The following is a 17,038-nucleotide window of genomic DNA, read 5'->3' as shown; positions in this document are numbered from 1 at the left end:
GTGTGTGTGTGTGTGTGTGTGTGTGTGTGATGTCGGCAACCGCATTGTTGGCCAAAAGTTCACTTCCCGACATTCGTTTTTTTGTGTCTATCTGCGTCTCAGCATCACCGCTACATGGTATATCCTTTTCATAATATTGTTACGTTCCACCCTGGATTTTCCATTGCTAAATTTGACGAAATTTTTTGTTTCTGGATGGAGGAGGATGTCTGTGATACGCATTGGAAAGTAGACTAAATGTATGACGATTCTGCAATGGGCAGTGATCAAAATCCTCCTAGGGAAAGAGATCATTCAGAGGAAGAACTTAAGGTCAGTGGTGATGTGAGCCTTTCCGTTTCCCCAATAAAATACTTAAAACTGATAGTTAAATTAAATATGTTATGACTGATGGTAACGGAAAATGTAGATTGCACCACTGAAAGTCAGTTTATTATACTTTCTTTTTGTAGATATCGACAGCAGTTTTTATAAGCAAATTTAAATCTACGAATTTAATTTTATGTGCAAATGTATTTGCTTCAGAGATACTATAATTTTTTACAATGTAACTGCCAGTTCTCTAGCTGCGCATTTATCTGTACTGTTTGAAAAAAATGCATAAAATTTTGAACAGTAACTAGTAAAACACCAGGTTCTAATTGCTGCAATGAAATTAACAAGGAGTACTTAAAGAGCGCTTCAGTAATTGTAAATATAAATCTACATCTACATGATTACTCTGCTATTCACAATTAAGTGCCTGGCAGAGGGTTCAATGAACCACCTTCAAGCTGTCTCTCTAGCGTTGCACTATCGAACGGCACACGGGAAAAACGAGTACTAAAATTTTTCTGTGCGAGCCCTGATTTCTTATATTTTATCGTGATGATCATTTCTCCCTATGTAGGTGGGTGCCAACAGAATGTTTTCGCAATCGGAGGAGAAAACTGGTGATTGAAATTTCATGAGAAGATCCCGTCGTAAAGAAAAACGCCTTTGTTTTAATGATTGCCACACCAATTCACGTATCGTGTCTGTGACACAATCTTCTCTTATTTGACGATAATACAAAACGAGCTGCTCTTATTTGTACTTTTTCGATGTCATCTCCGTCAGTCCCACTTGATGCGGATTCCACACTGCACAGCAATTCTCCAGAATAGTGCGGACAAACGTGGTGTAATCAGCCTCTATAGCAGACCTGTTGCACCTTCTAAGTGTTCTGCCAATGAATCGCAGTTTTTGGTTTGCTCTAACCACAATATTATCTACGTGATCGTTCCAATTTAGGTAATTTGTAATTGTAATCCCTAAGTATTTAGCTGAATTTACAGCATTCCGATTTGTGTGACTTATTGCGTAATCGAAATTTAGCTGATTTCTTTTAGTAATCATGTGAATAACTTCACACTTTTCCTTCTTCAGGGTCAATTGCCACTTTTCACACCATACAGATATCTTATCTAAATCATTTTGCAAGTCGTTTTGTTCATCTGATGACTTTACAAGACGGTAAATGACAGCATCTGCATCTGCAAACAATCTAAGACGGCTACTCAGATTGTCTCCCATGTCGTTAATATAGATCAGGAACAATAGAGGGCCTATAACACTTCCTTGGGGAACGCCGGATATTACTGTTTTACTCGATGACTTTCCGTTTATTACTACGAACTGTGACCTTTCTGACAGGAAATCACGAATCCAGTCGCACAACTGAGGCGATACTCCGTAGTCACGCAGTTTGGTTAGAAGACGCTTGTGACGAACGGTGTCGAAAGCCTTCGGGAAATCTAAAAAGTGGAATCAATTTGACATCCCTTGTCAATAGTACTTATTACTCCATGAGTATAAAGAGCTAGTTGAGTTTCACAAGAACGATATTTTCTGTGCTGACTGTGTGTCAATAAATCGCTTTCTTCGAGGTACTTCATAATGTTCGAATACATTATATGTTCCAAAACCCTACTGCAAAGCGACGTTAGTGACAATAGGCCCGTAATTCAGCGGAATACTCCTACTTCCCATTTCGGGTATTGGTGTGACTTGAGCAATTTTCCAGTCTCCTAGGTACGGATCTTTCTGTGAGCGAGTGGTTGTATATAATTGCTAAATATGGAGCTATTTTATCAGCATACTCTGAGAGGAACCTGACTGGTATACAATCTCGATCAGAGGCCTTGCTTTTATTAAGTGATTTAAGCTGCTGCATTACTCCGAGGATATCTACTTCTATGTTTCTCATGCTTGCAGTTGCTCTTGATCGGAATTCAGGAATATTTACTTCGCCCTCTTTGGTGAAGGAATTTCGGAAAACGTGTTTAATAACTCTGCTTTAGTGGCACTGTCATCAGTGACTTCACCGTTGCCATCGCGCAGTCAAGGTAGTGATTGCGTCTTGCCACTGGTCTACTTTTATGTATGACCAGAATCTCTTTGGGTTTTCTGCCAGATTTCGAGACAGAATTTGGTTGTGGAAATTATTAAAAGCATCTCGCATTGAAGTGCGCGCCATATTTCGAACTTTTGTAAAACTTTTCCAATCTTGGGGATTTTGCGTTCTTTTAAATTTGGCATGCTTTTTTCGTTGCTTCTGCAACAACGATCTGACCCGTTTTGTGTACCATGGGGGATCAGTACCATCACTTATTAATTTGTGTGGTATATATCTCTCAATTGCTGTCGATACTATCTCTTTTGAAAACATTCCACAACTTTTCTACACTTACATGATCAGATCGGAAGGAGTGAAGACCGTCTCTTACGTAGGCGTTAAGAGCATTTTTATCAGCTTCTTTAAAGAGATGTACTTTGCGTTTCATTTTGATGGTTGTAGATGTTCCGTTATTCAGCCTAGCAGCAACTGCCCTGTGGTCGCTAACCCCTGTATTCGTCACAATACTCACCATATACAATTTCCATTAAAATTTTCAAATGATCTACGAGTTAAAATCCGGTTGTAACACAGAAGTTCCAGAGCCACACCTATTAGTTTATCTTACAGCAAAGTCACATCGTGAGTTGACAACCGAACGACTTGTATTAACATTACACATAATGTAGTACGTATAGTTAACCTAATTTCTCCGAATTTCCCAGTACTAATGCAATGGTTATTGTTTTCACATTTAGTTATGTGAAAGAGGGACAAACAATTTGAAACACTGTACTGTTCATTCTTTCAAACTATAGAATTACAGTGGATTCTTGTATTTGTTGCATTCTGAGTCGTTTAGCTCACTGCTTTCACAGGGGCAGAAGACCAGATATCAGTTTGTCCCGAAGCGTTTCGGTTTCTGACAATTTCCAAATAATACGTGTGAAATGTTTAATGATGATTTTATATGAAATGACACCCGTTTCTATTCATAATGTTGGGATTTTTACGCAAAATAAGCGATTATGTTGTATGACTTTTGCTTAGTCCGGTACAGGTACTAAAACAATATCGAGATTTCATAAGAAGAATAATGTATTACAAAACTTTGGTTACAGAGAAAATTCTTGTAGTGAATTAGATACATTCTGTTGTCTTAAAAATCTTAGACATTCATCGAGTTATGTATCTTACTCTTAGAAATTTTAGTCTTAGATCCCTCCTTTCATAAAATGTGTGTCGCGATATTGTTTTATTTGTAAAACAACTTTACTTTCCAGAATGAGATTTTCACTCTGCAGCGGAGTGTGCGCTGATATGAAACTTCCTGGCAGATTAAAACTGTGTGCCCGACCGAGACTCGAACTCGGGACCCTTGCCTTTCGCGGGCAAGTGCTCCACCAACTGAGCCACCGAAGCACGACTCACGCCCGGTACTCACAGCTTTACTTCTGCCAGTACCTCGTCTCCTACCTTCCAAACTTTACAGAAGCTCTCCTGCGAACCTTGCAGAACTAGCACTCCTGAAAGAAAGGATATTGCGGAGACATGGCTTAGCCACAGCCTGGGGGATGTTTCCAGAATGAGATTTTCACTCTGCAGCGGAGTGTGCGCTGATATGAAACTTCCTGGCAGATTAAAACTGTGTGCCCGACCGAGACTCGAACTCGGGACCTTTGCCTTTCGCGGGCAAGTGCTCTACCAACTGAGCTACCGAAGCACTTGCCCGTGAAAGGCAAAGGTCCCGAGTTCGAGTCTCGGTCGGGCACACAGTTTTAATCTGCCAGGAAGTTTCATATCAGCGCACACTCCGCTGCAGAGTGAAAATCTCATTCTGGAAACATCCCCCAGGCTGTGGCTAAGCCATGTCTCCGCAATATCCTTTCTTTCAGGAGTGCTAGTTCTGCAAGGTTCGCAGGAGAGCTTCTGTAAAGTTTGGAAGGTAGGAGACGAGGTACTGGCAGAAGTAAAGCTGTGAGTACCGGGCGTGAGTCGTGCTTCGGTGGCTCAGTTGGTGGAGCACTTGCCCGCGAAAGGCAAGGGTCCCGAGTTCGAGTCTCGGTCGGGCACACAGTTTTAATCTGCCAGGAAGTTTCATATCAGCGCACACTCCGCTGCAGAGTGAAAATCTCATTCTGGAAACATCCCCCAGGCTGTGGCTAAGCCATGTCTCCGCAATATCCTTTCTTTCAGGAGTGCTAGTTCTGCAAGGTTCGCAGGAGAGCTTCTGTAAAGTTTGGAAGGTAGGAGACGAGGTACTGGCAGAAGTAAAGCTGTGAGTACCGGGCGTGAGTCGTGCTTCGGTGGCTCAGTTGGTGGAGCACTTGCCCGCGAAAGGCAAGGGTCCCGAGTTCGAGTCTCGGTCGGGCACACAGTTTTAATCTGCCAGGAAGTTTCATATCAGCGCACACTCCGCTGCAGAGTGAAAATCTCATTCTGGAAACATCCCCCAGGCTGTGGCTAAGCCATGTCTCCGCAATATCCTTTCTTTCAGGAGTGCTAGTTCTGCAAGGTTCGCAGGAGAGCTTCTGTAAAGTTTGGAAGGTAGGAGACGAGGTACTGGCAGAAGTAAAGCTGTGAGTACCGGGCGTGAGTCGTGCTTCGGTGGCTCAGTTGGTGGAGCACTTGCCCGCGAAAGGCAAGGGTCCCGAGTTCGAGTCTCGGTCGGGCACACAGTTTTAATCTGCCAGGAAGTTTCAACTTTACTTTCTTTTGCATATCTTTTCGATGCAAGCTCCCTGCAAATGGAGTCCACCACTAGTCAGCTGATGGAGACGATACGCGTATACACGAGAAAGAGAAAATCATTTCTCGTCGCGAAGAATTTTGATACTCATCTGAATAGCTACCAATGCAGAAGTTCTTGCATTGAATTTAGAGCTGTGGATAAAGAACAAAAAGAGAACGAGACTCTGGTCCAGGCAGCGGTGCAAATTGAGAGATAAATATACCGTTGTAAATCTACCAAAGGAAATATTACGCTCTGATACTGGTGATGACAGCTTTCTCTGAGTGGATAGAGAAAAGTTGAGTAACACGTTACATTTACTTCGCCCTCACACTGAACAAGAAAACACAGTTATGCGAAAATCTATTCCAATTTCTCAGCAACCACGAATGTGGCAACCGGATCAGATTTAGGTTTAAAATGTGTACCGTTTATTGCGCCTTTTGCATTGAGTGACGTTACTTTGAAAGCATATCGAGCAATAGTAAGAAGCATTAAGGGGGGTAGGACGTCAAACGGGCCGTCTTGGAGCAGGAGAGACACCAGAAGACATTTTAATTTCCAGTGACTATACTTTTACGAATAAATTCATAAAACTTTGTCAGTACGACCAGGAAGGAATCAGGTTTCACAATCATAGCAGTGGAAGTTCAAAACCATAACAAAATAATTTTTTTCTACGTGTGAAAGTTCATCATTTTTTCACTTCTATTGGTTGTGTTTGTTGCTATAGGTATACGTTTCTTCATAAGTAAGATAGATTGTTCGATGAATTTTGCACAGCATACAAACCATACTTACAGGTGTATGAAAATCTAGAAATTATTTAATTTATGAAAAATGAATGTGCTGTTATATTTTAAACTTCATGCTTAAAAAAAACTCAAATTTTATACTTAAGTATCTCAATTTTCACCACAGTTTTTAATAGATTTGGAAAATTATGGAGTTTCATACACCTGTAAGTATGGTTTGCATGCTGTGCAAAATTCATCGAAGAATCTCCCTTACTTATGAAGAAAAGTGCACCTATAGCAAGAAATGCAGCCAATGGTAAGTGAAAAAAAGGTGAAATACAAATCTAAAAAAAAAAAAAATATTTTCTTATATTTTTGAAATTCCACCACTATAAGTGTAAATCCTGAATCCTTTCTGGTCATTCTGACAAAGTTTTGTGAATTTATTTGTGAAAGTATAGACAGTGGAAATTAAAATGTCCTGTGGTGTCTCTCCTGCTCCAAGTCGTCCCGTTTGACGTGTTACCCCCATTAAAAACATTATTATTTTGCAGAATTCCCACTCGTACCTCTTGCATAGAAGACGGATGTTTTATTTTATGCCTTACGTGTAATCTTTGGATGGGAAAGACGCAACCCCTCTACCATTTTTGTAATGGTCTGTGATGTTTAGTTGTGAGCCATACAATACCTCGATCTTAGTTTCCACAATCGTGGGAACTCACGGTAGAAGGAGTTGAACTGCTGTCTCGTTCCTTATCTTTGAAGTCTGCCAAGCAACCAACTTTTATGTTTGAAAAATGCAAGTGTACCGTCAAACATGTTTGTCAAATCGGACGTCAATCACAATATGTCTGAAACACAATCTTCACCAAACAAAGCAGCACATTCCAAATAATTCGCCATAGTGTTTGGGCTTTGAGCTGCCTGACCTGTGAGAACTGCGAGACGATCTTGTTGTAGTCCTCCATGTACTGCTTGCGGGCGCGCCGCTTCTCGGCGTAGATGTTGTTGAGCGCGTCCAGCGACTGGCTCTCCACCACCTCTGCGTTCTGGCGCAGCGTCTTGGCCGCAGCCTCCATCTCCTCCATCATGGCCCGCCACGCCTGCAACACACACTGGTTAAAGCGTTCACCAGGTGCCATGTGCAGGCCGGTATTACACTTGTCATATTTCTTTGTCAAAGCTGATATGTTTTTTATGTCAAAGAAAATTTGATGGCGTCATAGGGAACTTTGTCAAATCTCGCCTGTCATCAAATACGATCAAACCTGGGGCCTCGTTGTAGATTTGATCATAAAGGTCGTTCGTCTTACGTTTACTGAAATGTGAAATATAACCGCTCGGAGGCTGGCATCGCTGCAGCTGTTTGATGACTATGTAGGGTCTCCAGACAAGGGCTCCCTGATTTCAAAATTAAATATCTCGAAAACAAAGATCGATAGAGGAATGGAGTAAACGGTATGTTTATTGTGAAAGCTCTAAGAAGTTTATACAGCAGTTTGAAATAGTAGTTACAAAAATATCAGCATACATAAGTGAAATAATCGTATGAAAACAATCTTTGCAAACAATCACATCACAATGTTTTTAAAATGTTCACCATTGGCACTACAGAGGTGGCGCAAACGAAGAATGAAATTCGCCATCACATTTCGTAGTGTCTCAACCGAAATGGATTCACATGCCACAGAGATCGCCGATTCGAGCTCGTCCAGCGTGGCGGGATGCTTCGGGTAGACCATGTCTTTCACTGTGCCCCACAAAAAAAAGTCACAGGGAGTCAAATCCGGCGAATATGGAGGCCAATCCATGCCTGCACCAGTAAATTTGCGATGTTGCAAAGCAATGACTCGATTCTCGAAGTATTCCTCAAGAAAGCGAAACACTTGTTCGGTCCGATGTGGTCGGGCTCCATCTTGCATAAACCATTCAGTACCTGGTCGATCTTACTGTGTGGCGACAAATTGTTCCAAAATTGCAACGTAACGTGCACCAGTGACCGTTTCTCGAATGAAAAAAGGGCCAATAATGCCTCTGCTGCATACTGCAGCCCACACAGTAACTTTAGGAGAATACAGGGGTTTCGCTTCACACCAATATGGCTTTTCGGAACCCCAAAATCGCCAGTTCTGCTTATTCACGTATCCATTCAGGTGGAAGTGTGCTTCATCTGTGAACCAGGTGCAGCCAACATCAAATCCTTCACTATCAATCATTGTGAGCATCTGATTAGCAAAGGCAACCCTTTGTTGCACAGCTCGTACGGGTACGGTCTGGTGCGTTTGATTTTTGAATGGAAACACGTGTAGGCTCTTTCTCAGTATTTTCTGCGTGCTGGAACGCTTCAAACCAGTCTCGGATGCAATTCTACGGGCGGATGACACTGGATTTCGCTGAATAATTCCAGAAACTGTGGCGATATTTTCAGGCGTAACTGCGGTTTGCTTGCGGCCAACATGCCCCACTAGATCATCACTTACGCTGCCTGTTCGTTGAAATTTTGCGAAGAGCGTACGATTGGTTTTGGCATCGGGTCCTTTTGGAACATCAAATCGTGCTTGAAAACTTGGCCTTGTTGCCGTAGGAGTCTCTTCTAACCTGTGGTACTCTAGCACCAGAAAAACGCGTTGTTCAATGGAGTACACGGTTTTAATCTCTTCCTTCGGTATGCTAACCTCCTTTCACGTTTCAATAGTGGAACTGATCGCTCTGGGCTTCGGATCACTATTTACACTAGGCATTACGTATGGCGATTACAGCGCCATGTGTTAGCAGCTTTTGTAACTATTATTTCAAACTGCTGTATAAACTTCTTACAGCTTTCACAATAAACATAGCGTTTACTGCATTCCTCTATCGACCTTTGTTTTCGAGATATTTAATTTTGAAATCAGGGAGTCCTTTTCTGGACACCCTGTAAATATAGCTTCAAAGTAGTCGTGTTCTTTCGACTCTTTTTTTTTTTTAATAAAGTTGCTTCGAATAGTGTGGTGGGCGGGGAAGGGGCGCAATGCATGCTATTAATTGTGTGGAATATGCTGCAGGTGACTTCGTATCCAAAATCACAGTTGTAGCTATCCACCTCTACATCAGGAAACGTCCAGGCAGCTTTTCAGCAAGCCGGAACAGAGGATGTGGTCACACTCCAAGATAAAACATTTTTTCTTAGCTTTCCATTCTACTTTTTTGGTCAATTTTTGAACTCTGGATGCCAGAAGTTAAAAAGCGCTTCATCTTTTCCCTGTCTTTTATTAATTTTGTTGGTTTCCAAACACTAATTCCATTAATTAAATTATTAAAAAATAAAAATAGTTCTTAGTACCCATCTACTGTACTAAACGTCTATTTACCTTCAAATGTTCCCCCTTATGTGCTTTATAAATCGTTTCACACGTTTCTGGAATTATTTTGGTTAAGGTGCAATGTGGTATTGGAGTTCTGTGTTGTAAACTAGAGTAGCTCTTGCATGTATCAAGAAGTCACAATGTCACTGTTTGCCTGTCTTCTGCATATATAGAATTTCTCAACAGTGTATTCTGTTTTGTATTACGAGAAACCACTTGACTGAGCAAATACTGAAATACTGAAATATAGTGTCATCCATTCGTAAGGAATTTATATATGAGACTTCAGATCCTCCACTTATTTATTTATTTATTTTATCCACCTTTTAGCATTAACGTGCAATGGATGTCATCAGAAGAATTACAGCTATTTGTACATTATGTTTTACATAGCAGAATATTACATGGCAAAAATATAGCAGCGTTGTACCCTATTAGCTTACCTACACCCACACCTATACATAACAAAAAGCCGTAATTTATCAGCATTAACATGCAGTCGATGTCATCAGAAGAATTATAGTTATTTGTACATTATGTTTCATATAACAAAATATTACATGGTAAAAAATATAGCAATGTTGTACCCTATTAGCTTATAGCTGCCTCTACACCCATTAACAGTAAGCCTTAATTTATCAATAAATTAGGTCATCTTTACAACTATTTTGAAATTCTTCTGTACTATAGAAAGTATTTTCCTTCATCCACACTTTGGTTTTAGTTTTGAAAATATCCAGACATCCAACGACTCACCCTGCTTTTGTTCACTGTCAGATCTCATAAGACATTCCACAAGAGCCTATTAATATTGCTATGCTCTGGTTTTCTGCCAAAAGGAACTCCGTGAGAGATCTTCGCTTGATCGCACCTTCGTTATGACCCCATACTGGAGCCTACATAGAGCGCCACTATCTACCGGAACTTCAAGAAACTATTGTAGCTGATGCGGGAATATTCCACGATGTCCCACAATAAATTATACGCATTTTTATGCGAAATTGTCCGAGAAAAAAATGTGTTGAATTACTTACTGGACGCCCCTGAAAATGTTTAGGTGACGGAAAAAACCGTCGTAAAATTTTTTTCTACCGAGCAGCTAAACCGCATATGTATCATCTATAAATCGAACCATCGAGATGGTTTCGTATTTGCTTTCATATAAAAGTTAACGATCGCAAGATTCAATGGGTCATAACACAGCGACAGAATTACCGCATTGGAACTTGACTAGAAGTAAGACAACGTCTAAGGAGAGCAGTGCATTGTGCAACATTTTCGCATCGAGTGGATTCCACTTCTGAATTTCGACTCTCTGATGTTAGCTTCTCTGTGGGTACCCTAAATCACATAAAGGCAAACTCCGATATTCTTGCTTTTCAAAGGTCAAGACCCATTTTATTTCCCATCCGAGTTTGTACACCATCTCTATTGACTCAATGATCGATGGGACGTTAAACCCTAATCTTCTTTCCTTCCGTTTTCTATCTACAAATTTCTTCAGTTGTGGAACTAAATGGAATACCGACGATGTTAAATGTGGAGAAGATGCAGCAAATGCAAGGAGGCGAAAGGAAACACAGACGTACAAAATGTTCAAATGTGTGTGAATTCTTATGGAACTTAACTGCTAAGGTCATCAGTCCCTACGCTTACACACTACTTAACCTAAATTATCCTAAGGACAAACACACACACCCATGCCCGAGGGAGGACTCGAACCTCCGCCAGGACCAGCCGCACAGTCCATGACTGCAGCGCTCAGACCGCTCGGCTAATCCCGCGCGGCTACACAGACGTACAAAGAAATGAGATTGACGCAAAGTGCAAATTGGGTGTGCAGCAATGGCTAGAGGTCAGATGCAAGGCTGCAGAGGGGTGCCCAAGTAGGGGAATGACAGATGCCGCCTGTAGGACAACTCGCAGAGATCTTCGGAGAAAAGAGAAGCAGCGGTATGAATATCGAGAGCTGAGACGACAAATCAAGCAAAGAAGGGAAAGGTGAGAGATGGCAGTAATTTATAGAAAACCTGTAAGAGGGAAATTAACTTGAAAACCACGTTATATAAGAGGGAAGGGACTAGATGAAAATGAGATGGCGGGTAAGATACTGCGAGAAGGATTTGACACAGTACTAAAAGATTAATGTGGAAACAAGAACCCTGGAGCAAACATGCTCTCGGACTTGCTGAGATCCTTGGAAGAGCCAGTCATGACAAAACGATTCCACATGCTGTTCAAGATGTTTGAGACAGGAGAAATATCGTCATACTTCAAGAAGAATGTAACCAGCGGAACAATGTTCCTATCGAAGCCCAAAAAATTAAAATACATTCCTGTTTATTTAAATGAAAAGACACTGACTAAAAAGTGGGATATCAACAGCCTCGTTCTACCTTTCTCAGCAACCTCTAAAATGTTACCAAAATTCTCGGATGCGAACATACTCGCATATTTTTTAACGTGTAATTCACTAAGTGAAGCAACAAGTTTACTAATAACTGCCACTGTTTATTTACCTCCACAACGCGTTGTAAAGGTTAAAACGTTTGTGTTAATGTTTCTCTTCTGCTATATGATCCTTACACCTAATAGTTTCCAGACGCGATATTTGTTTACAAAATATGACAGTCTACAAGTGATGTGTTACGCGTGTGAAAGGAAGCTGTGACCACTGGAGATGCTCTACTTTGCTTCTTTTATTCTGACTGTTAGATATGCGTTTAGTTTTTATGGCAAAAGAAACCCAAAAGCATGTTCTGAAATAGTGTTCTGTTTCTCCACTAGACACGGCCATAAGTTCCTCCAAAAAATCACTGAACACCCACCCACCCACCCACCCACACACACACACACACACACACACAAACACACACACACACACACACACACGTCATACTAACAAATGTGTATCCACCTGATGTTGGAGGTTTAAACCTTTGCAACGCGTCGTGGAGATAAATAAACAGTGACTGGTAACAGTAAACTTGTTTCACTTATGTCAATAACAGTCACAGTAAAGCCTAACCTAAAATCTTAGCATTTAAATTTAATGCAATTCACCTCAACTCGCACAAGCTCCCCTAACTCTAACTCACAGCCACTAGTCCATCGCTGTAAGTCGCTCAACTCATCCATTCCCAGATGCCCTTTCTCACTCTCTCATTCAACCCAGCTCATCGTCATTATCTCATTGTGTCTCTCTGCCAGTCCGCTTCGTTCTGTCCTACTGCTACAGTCTGCTCTCACTGTAACTCTTTTTTGCTCTCTGTTACTGCTACTTCGTCATTCACCTGCTGTCTATTCCTCGTTGTCACTGTCATGGGCTCCTGTCTCTCACTATGACTAGCTCTCACCCACTTCCACTTTCTCCTCCTCTTTATTCCAATTCCACTGTGCACTGTCCCCTTCTCTCTGTCACTGACAACACTATGTTCCACTGCCGCCGTGTCTCTCTCTCACACTGCCATAGTATTTACGATTTTTCCGCCTCTTCGCCACTGCCGCAGTCTCCTTCTCTCGCAGCACACAAAAGCGAGAATATATTAACAAGTCAACACTTTCGCGAAAAAAATTAAAAGTACTGAGGAAGGTGAATATGAGCCAGGTGGTACCACACTTTTCAGTCATTTTAAATAAACAGGAACATATTTGCATATTTTTGCTCCGATGGGCGCATTTTTCCACTCGTTCCCTTCTTCTCCCTGTTGCAGCAGAGCATGTGGCTTATATGAAAAGAAATTGTTCGGTCAGCAAAATTTAGATAGTTTACTTACACGAAACTGAAATAACACAAAACTAATTTTACACTTCAGTCCGGATTTTACGTGCAGAAGAGTTTTGCAAGTGCTTCAGTATTTCAACAGGGGGTTCCCCGATGATAACAGAGACACTTTACTGCGTGTTTCACCGTGCCACATCAATTTATAAACTACTTTTTCGCCTCACGCCGGATTTTACGAGAGTATTTTACGTGCACAAGTAGGGTAAACATGAACCTCTGTCTCGGAAGCGGATTACGATTTCAAAAAAAATTCAAGGTAGTGCGAGTTGGGGCCGTCGGCCTTGCCGCAGTGATAACACCGAAGTTAAGCGCTGTCAGACTGGGCTAGCACTTGGATGGGTGACTATCCGAGCGCTGTTGGCAAGCAGGCTGCACTCAGCCCTTGAGAGGAAAATTGAGGAGCTGCTAGACTGAGAAGTAGCGGCTCCGGTCTTGTAACTGACATACGGCGGAAGAGCGGTGTACAGACCTCGTGAGCCTCCATATCCGCTTGTGGGTGAGGACGACACGACGGCCGGTCGGTACCTTGGGCCTTCATTGCCTGTCCCGCCGGAGTGTAGTGCGAGTTGGGGATCTTAGGAATATGTGGTAAAAATTTCGCTCATTTGCTGTTTTTGGTCCACTGGGGACGGTAAAAATATAGTAAAAAAATTGTTTTGGGGTTTTCCGAGGAACCGCCCATGAACTAATGATGCCTTCAGAAGTCCCATCGTAGGCTACATCAACTGCAGAGTGAAACAAAGGATCTGCTCCATTTGGCTAAGCAGGAGGAAGTGTGTAATTTTCATACTTCCGCCCTGTGCTGTACGATAGTGACACTAAGACGATCCTTGTGTTAGGATACGAATTACTTCCAGAAGAGTGGAAAAACTGGTAGACGCCAACTGCAGGGAAGAGCAGTTTAGGTTCTTGAGAAATGTAGGAACACGCGAGGCAACACTGATCCTACGACTAACTTACCTTGGATGATAAATGAATGAAATGCTATTCTACATTTAGAGCGTCTGTAGATTTTGATAAACGTTTTTAACATGTTGATGGACTGTACATTCTTTGAAATTTTGAACGTAGCAGGAGTAAAATACAAGGAACGAAAGGTTATTTACATTTTGTGCAGAAACCAGGCATTAGTTATAATAGTCGAGGGCATGAAAGTGAAGCAATCGTTGAAAAGGGAATGAGACACGGTTTTAGCTTATTCCAGATGATATCCAATCTGCACATTGTGCAAGCGGTAAAGGAAACCAAGGAGACATTTTAAAAGAGAATTTTAAGTTCAAGGAGAAAAATTAAAGCTTATGTTTGTCCATGATACTGTAATTCTGTCACAGGTGGCACAGGATTTGGAAGAGCAGCTGAACGGAATGGATAGTGTCTTAAAGAGAAATTATAAGATGAACACATACAAAAGCAAAAGAAGGATAATGGAATGTAATGGAATTAAATCAGGTCTGGCTGAGGGAATTTGATTACGAAACGGGACACTAAAATTGTAGATCAGTTTTGTTATTTGGGCTTAAAGTGACTGATGATGGCCGAGATATAATTGCAGACTAGCTATAGCATTTCCGAAAAAGAGGAATTTGTTAACATCTAATGCAAATGTATTAGTAAGACATTTGTCGAGCTATTTATTTGGAGTCCAGGCATGTACAGAAGAGAAACGTGGACAGTTCGGACAAGAACGCTGACGATTATATAGGTCCCTCGAGTTACTAATGAGGTGGTACCGAATAGAATTTGAGTATGATTTTATTAATAGAAGAGAGCAGAATGGGGCGCTCCGCGAACCTCACGGACTTCGAACGTGGCCAGCTGATTGGGTGTCACTTGTGTTATACGTCTGTACGCGAGATATCGACACTCCCAAACATCCCTAAATCTACTGTTCCCGACGTGATAGTGACGTGGAAACGAGAAGAGACACGTACAGCACAAAAGTGTACAGGCCGACCTCGTAGAGACCGCCGACAGTTGAAGACCGTCGTAATGTTTAAAAGGCAGACATCCAACCAGACCATCACACAAGAATTCCAAACTGCATCAGGATCCACTGCAAGTACTATTACAGTTAGCCCGGAGGTGAGAAAACGTGGATTTCACGATAGAGCGGCTGCGTAAATGCTAAACGACGCCTCGCTCGATGTAAGGGGCGTAAACATTGGACAATTGAACAGTGGAAAAACATTGTGTAGTTGGACGAATCACGGTACACAATGTGGCGATCCGATGGCAGGGTGTGGATATGGCGAATGCCTGGTGAACGTCATCTGCCAGCGTGTGTAGTGGCAACAGTAAAATTTGGAGGCGGTGGTGTTACGGTGCGGTCGTGTTTTTCGTGGAACGGGCTTGCAAAAATGTTCAAATGTGTGTGAAATCTTATGGGACTTAACTGCCAAGTTCATCAGTCCCTAAGCTTACACCCTACTTAACCTAAATTATCCTAAGGACAAACATACACACCCATGCCCGAGGGAGGACTCGAACCTCCTCCGGGACCAGCCGCACAGTCCGTGACTGCAGCGCCCTGGACTACTCGGCTAATCCCGCGTGGCACGGGCTTGTAATCCACCTTCCGACACCTGCCTGAACGTATGCCTGCGAGAGTGGAAGCTGTCATCGAAGCTAAGGGTGGGCCAGCATTACCGATGGAGGGCGCCACGAACTTGTAAGTCATCTTCAGCCAGGCGTCTGGTGTATGCCGTCAAGACGTGCTGTGTACTCTACCTAGTCACACTGTGACCACCTGTCAAACACCTGAACTAACATCTTTTGTTGCGAGACGCGTAGGAGGAGAGTCGGTGACGTTCTGGAAGGATGTGGAGCCGTGCCGACCGAAGGCCGCTGTAGATTTCTCGACTGGAAACCCGTAGCGCCAACAGCCCGATTGAGGCGATCGCACAGATTCTCGATTGGGTTTAGTGACCAAATTATTTCCGGAAGTTGTAGACTTTTTATGAACACTTTATTGGGCTGAGAAACCGTTCACAAAATCATAGTTTAAATCTTAAAAGTGAGAGTTTAGCCTACGAGTATAAAAAAATTAGTGGGAACTATTGTTCCCACCGAACTCTGCAGTAACTTTACTTGCTAATTTTTAAAAAAAATGTATTTCCTTTATTTTTTAGTACAAAAACAGGTTAACATTACATTAATATTTGTATTAGTTCATACTGTCCTTTGAGTTCACCAAGGTGATGTACTATGGAACTTAGAGAAGCATGGTGCTATACACAAAGGTACACGACAGTTGCTACACGTGATTTTTGTTTGCTTTTCTTTGTTCTTGGTGCTACATCGGCGGAATGTTTTGGCTGTTGTACCTTTTGTAGGGAAATGAGTTCCAACTTTCTCCAGACAAACTTCATCTGGTACTCCAGACACACCTCTTTTTGGTTTTTGAGAATGAACAGGCCTTCCTCTTCTCTTACGACTTGAGAAGCCAGAGATAAGCTGCCTTGCCAAGTGCAATCTAAATGTTAGCTGGTCTGTAGCTTCCACATAACGTAGGAATTGACAGCTGCCAAATTCACAAGAAAGAAAAACAGTTTGTGCCACCATTTCGATGAACGACGGCCTATAGCAGGGATCCCCAAACTATTTTGGACAAGTGACCCCTTTTCCAAAATGAACTGTTACCTCAGACCCCCATGGCCAAATTACCTACTTTTAAGATCAACCCCCTTATTCATAATGGATCATATCAGGAACATGTTTGGACTTGATCATGAATTCGTTCTGGTTAAATCGCGTAAGCGTCAAATAGAGAGCAAGTCAAAACGCGCCTGAAAGACGTACGCTCGAACTCATTATCTTGCACAGACTTGTCCACACAGACTTGCCGAGTTTTTCATCTTGTACGAAGTTGAGACTTTACATTACTACAACAATGCTATTTCCTACAAAAATATTAATTATTCTTAGTACACGTAACACAACATAAACAATACAGTAGCTACCTATCTTGAAAGTTTTAAATAATAACTTGTCTTAATTTAATAGGGGTCGATTTTTAGACCTCGTCGACCCCCAAAATCGGTTTTCGTTTATGTCGACCCCTAGAAACCGATATCGACCCCAAGG

General features: G+C 41.9%; 1 protein-coding gene across 1 annotated transcript in view; it reads right to left on the bottom strand.

Annotated features, from left to right (window-relative positions):
- LOC126109821 (tyrosine-protein kinase Fer) overlaps positions 1-17,038 on the bottom strand; it is a 611,311-nt gene that overhangs the window by 526,279 nt on the left and 67,994 nt on the right. The window contains exon 2 of the mRNA XM_049914879.1: positions 6,757-6,930. Within this exon, the coding sequence (XP_049770836.1) occupies positions 6,757-6,930 (174 nt within the window). The remainder of the gene's footprint in view (positions 1-6,756; positions 6,931-17,038) is intronic.

This window comes from Schistocerca cancellata, chromosome 12, assembly GCF_023864275.1.
Source record: "Schistocerca cancellata isolate TAMUIC-IGC-003103 chromosome 12, iqSchCanc2.1, whole genome shotgun sequence".
Taxonomy (NCBI): Eukaryota; Metazoa; Arthropoda; class Insecta; order Orthoptera; family Acrididae; genus Schistocerca; species Schistocerca cancellata.
The sequence above is the reverse complement of the archived record's forward strand: the minus strand, read 5'-3'. Positions and strand labels throughout refer to the sequence as shown.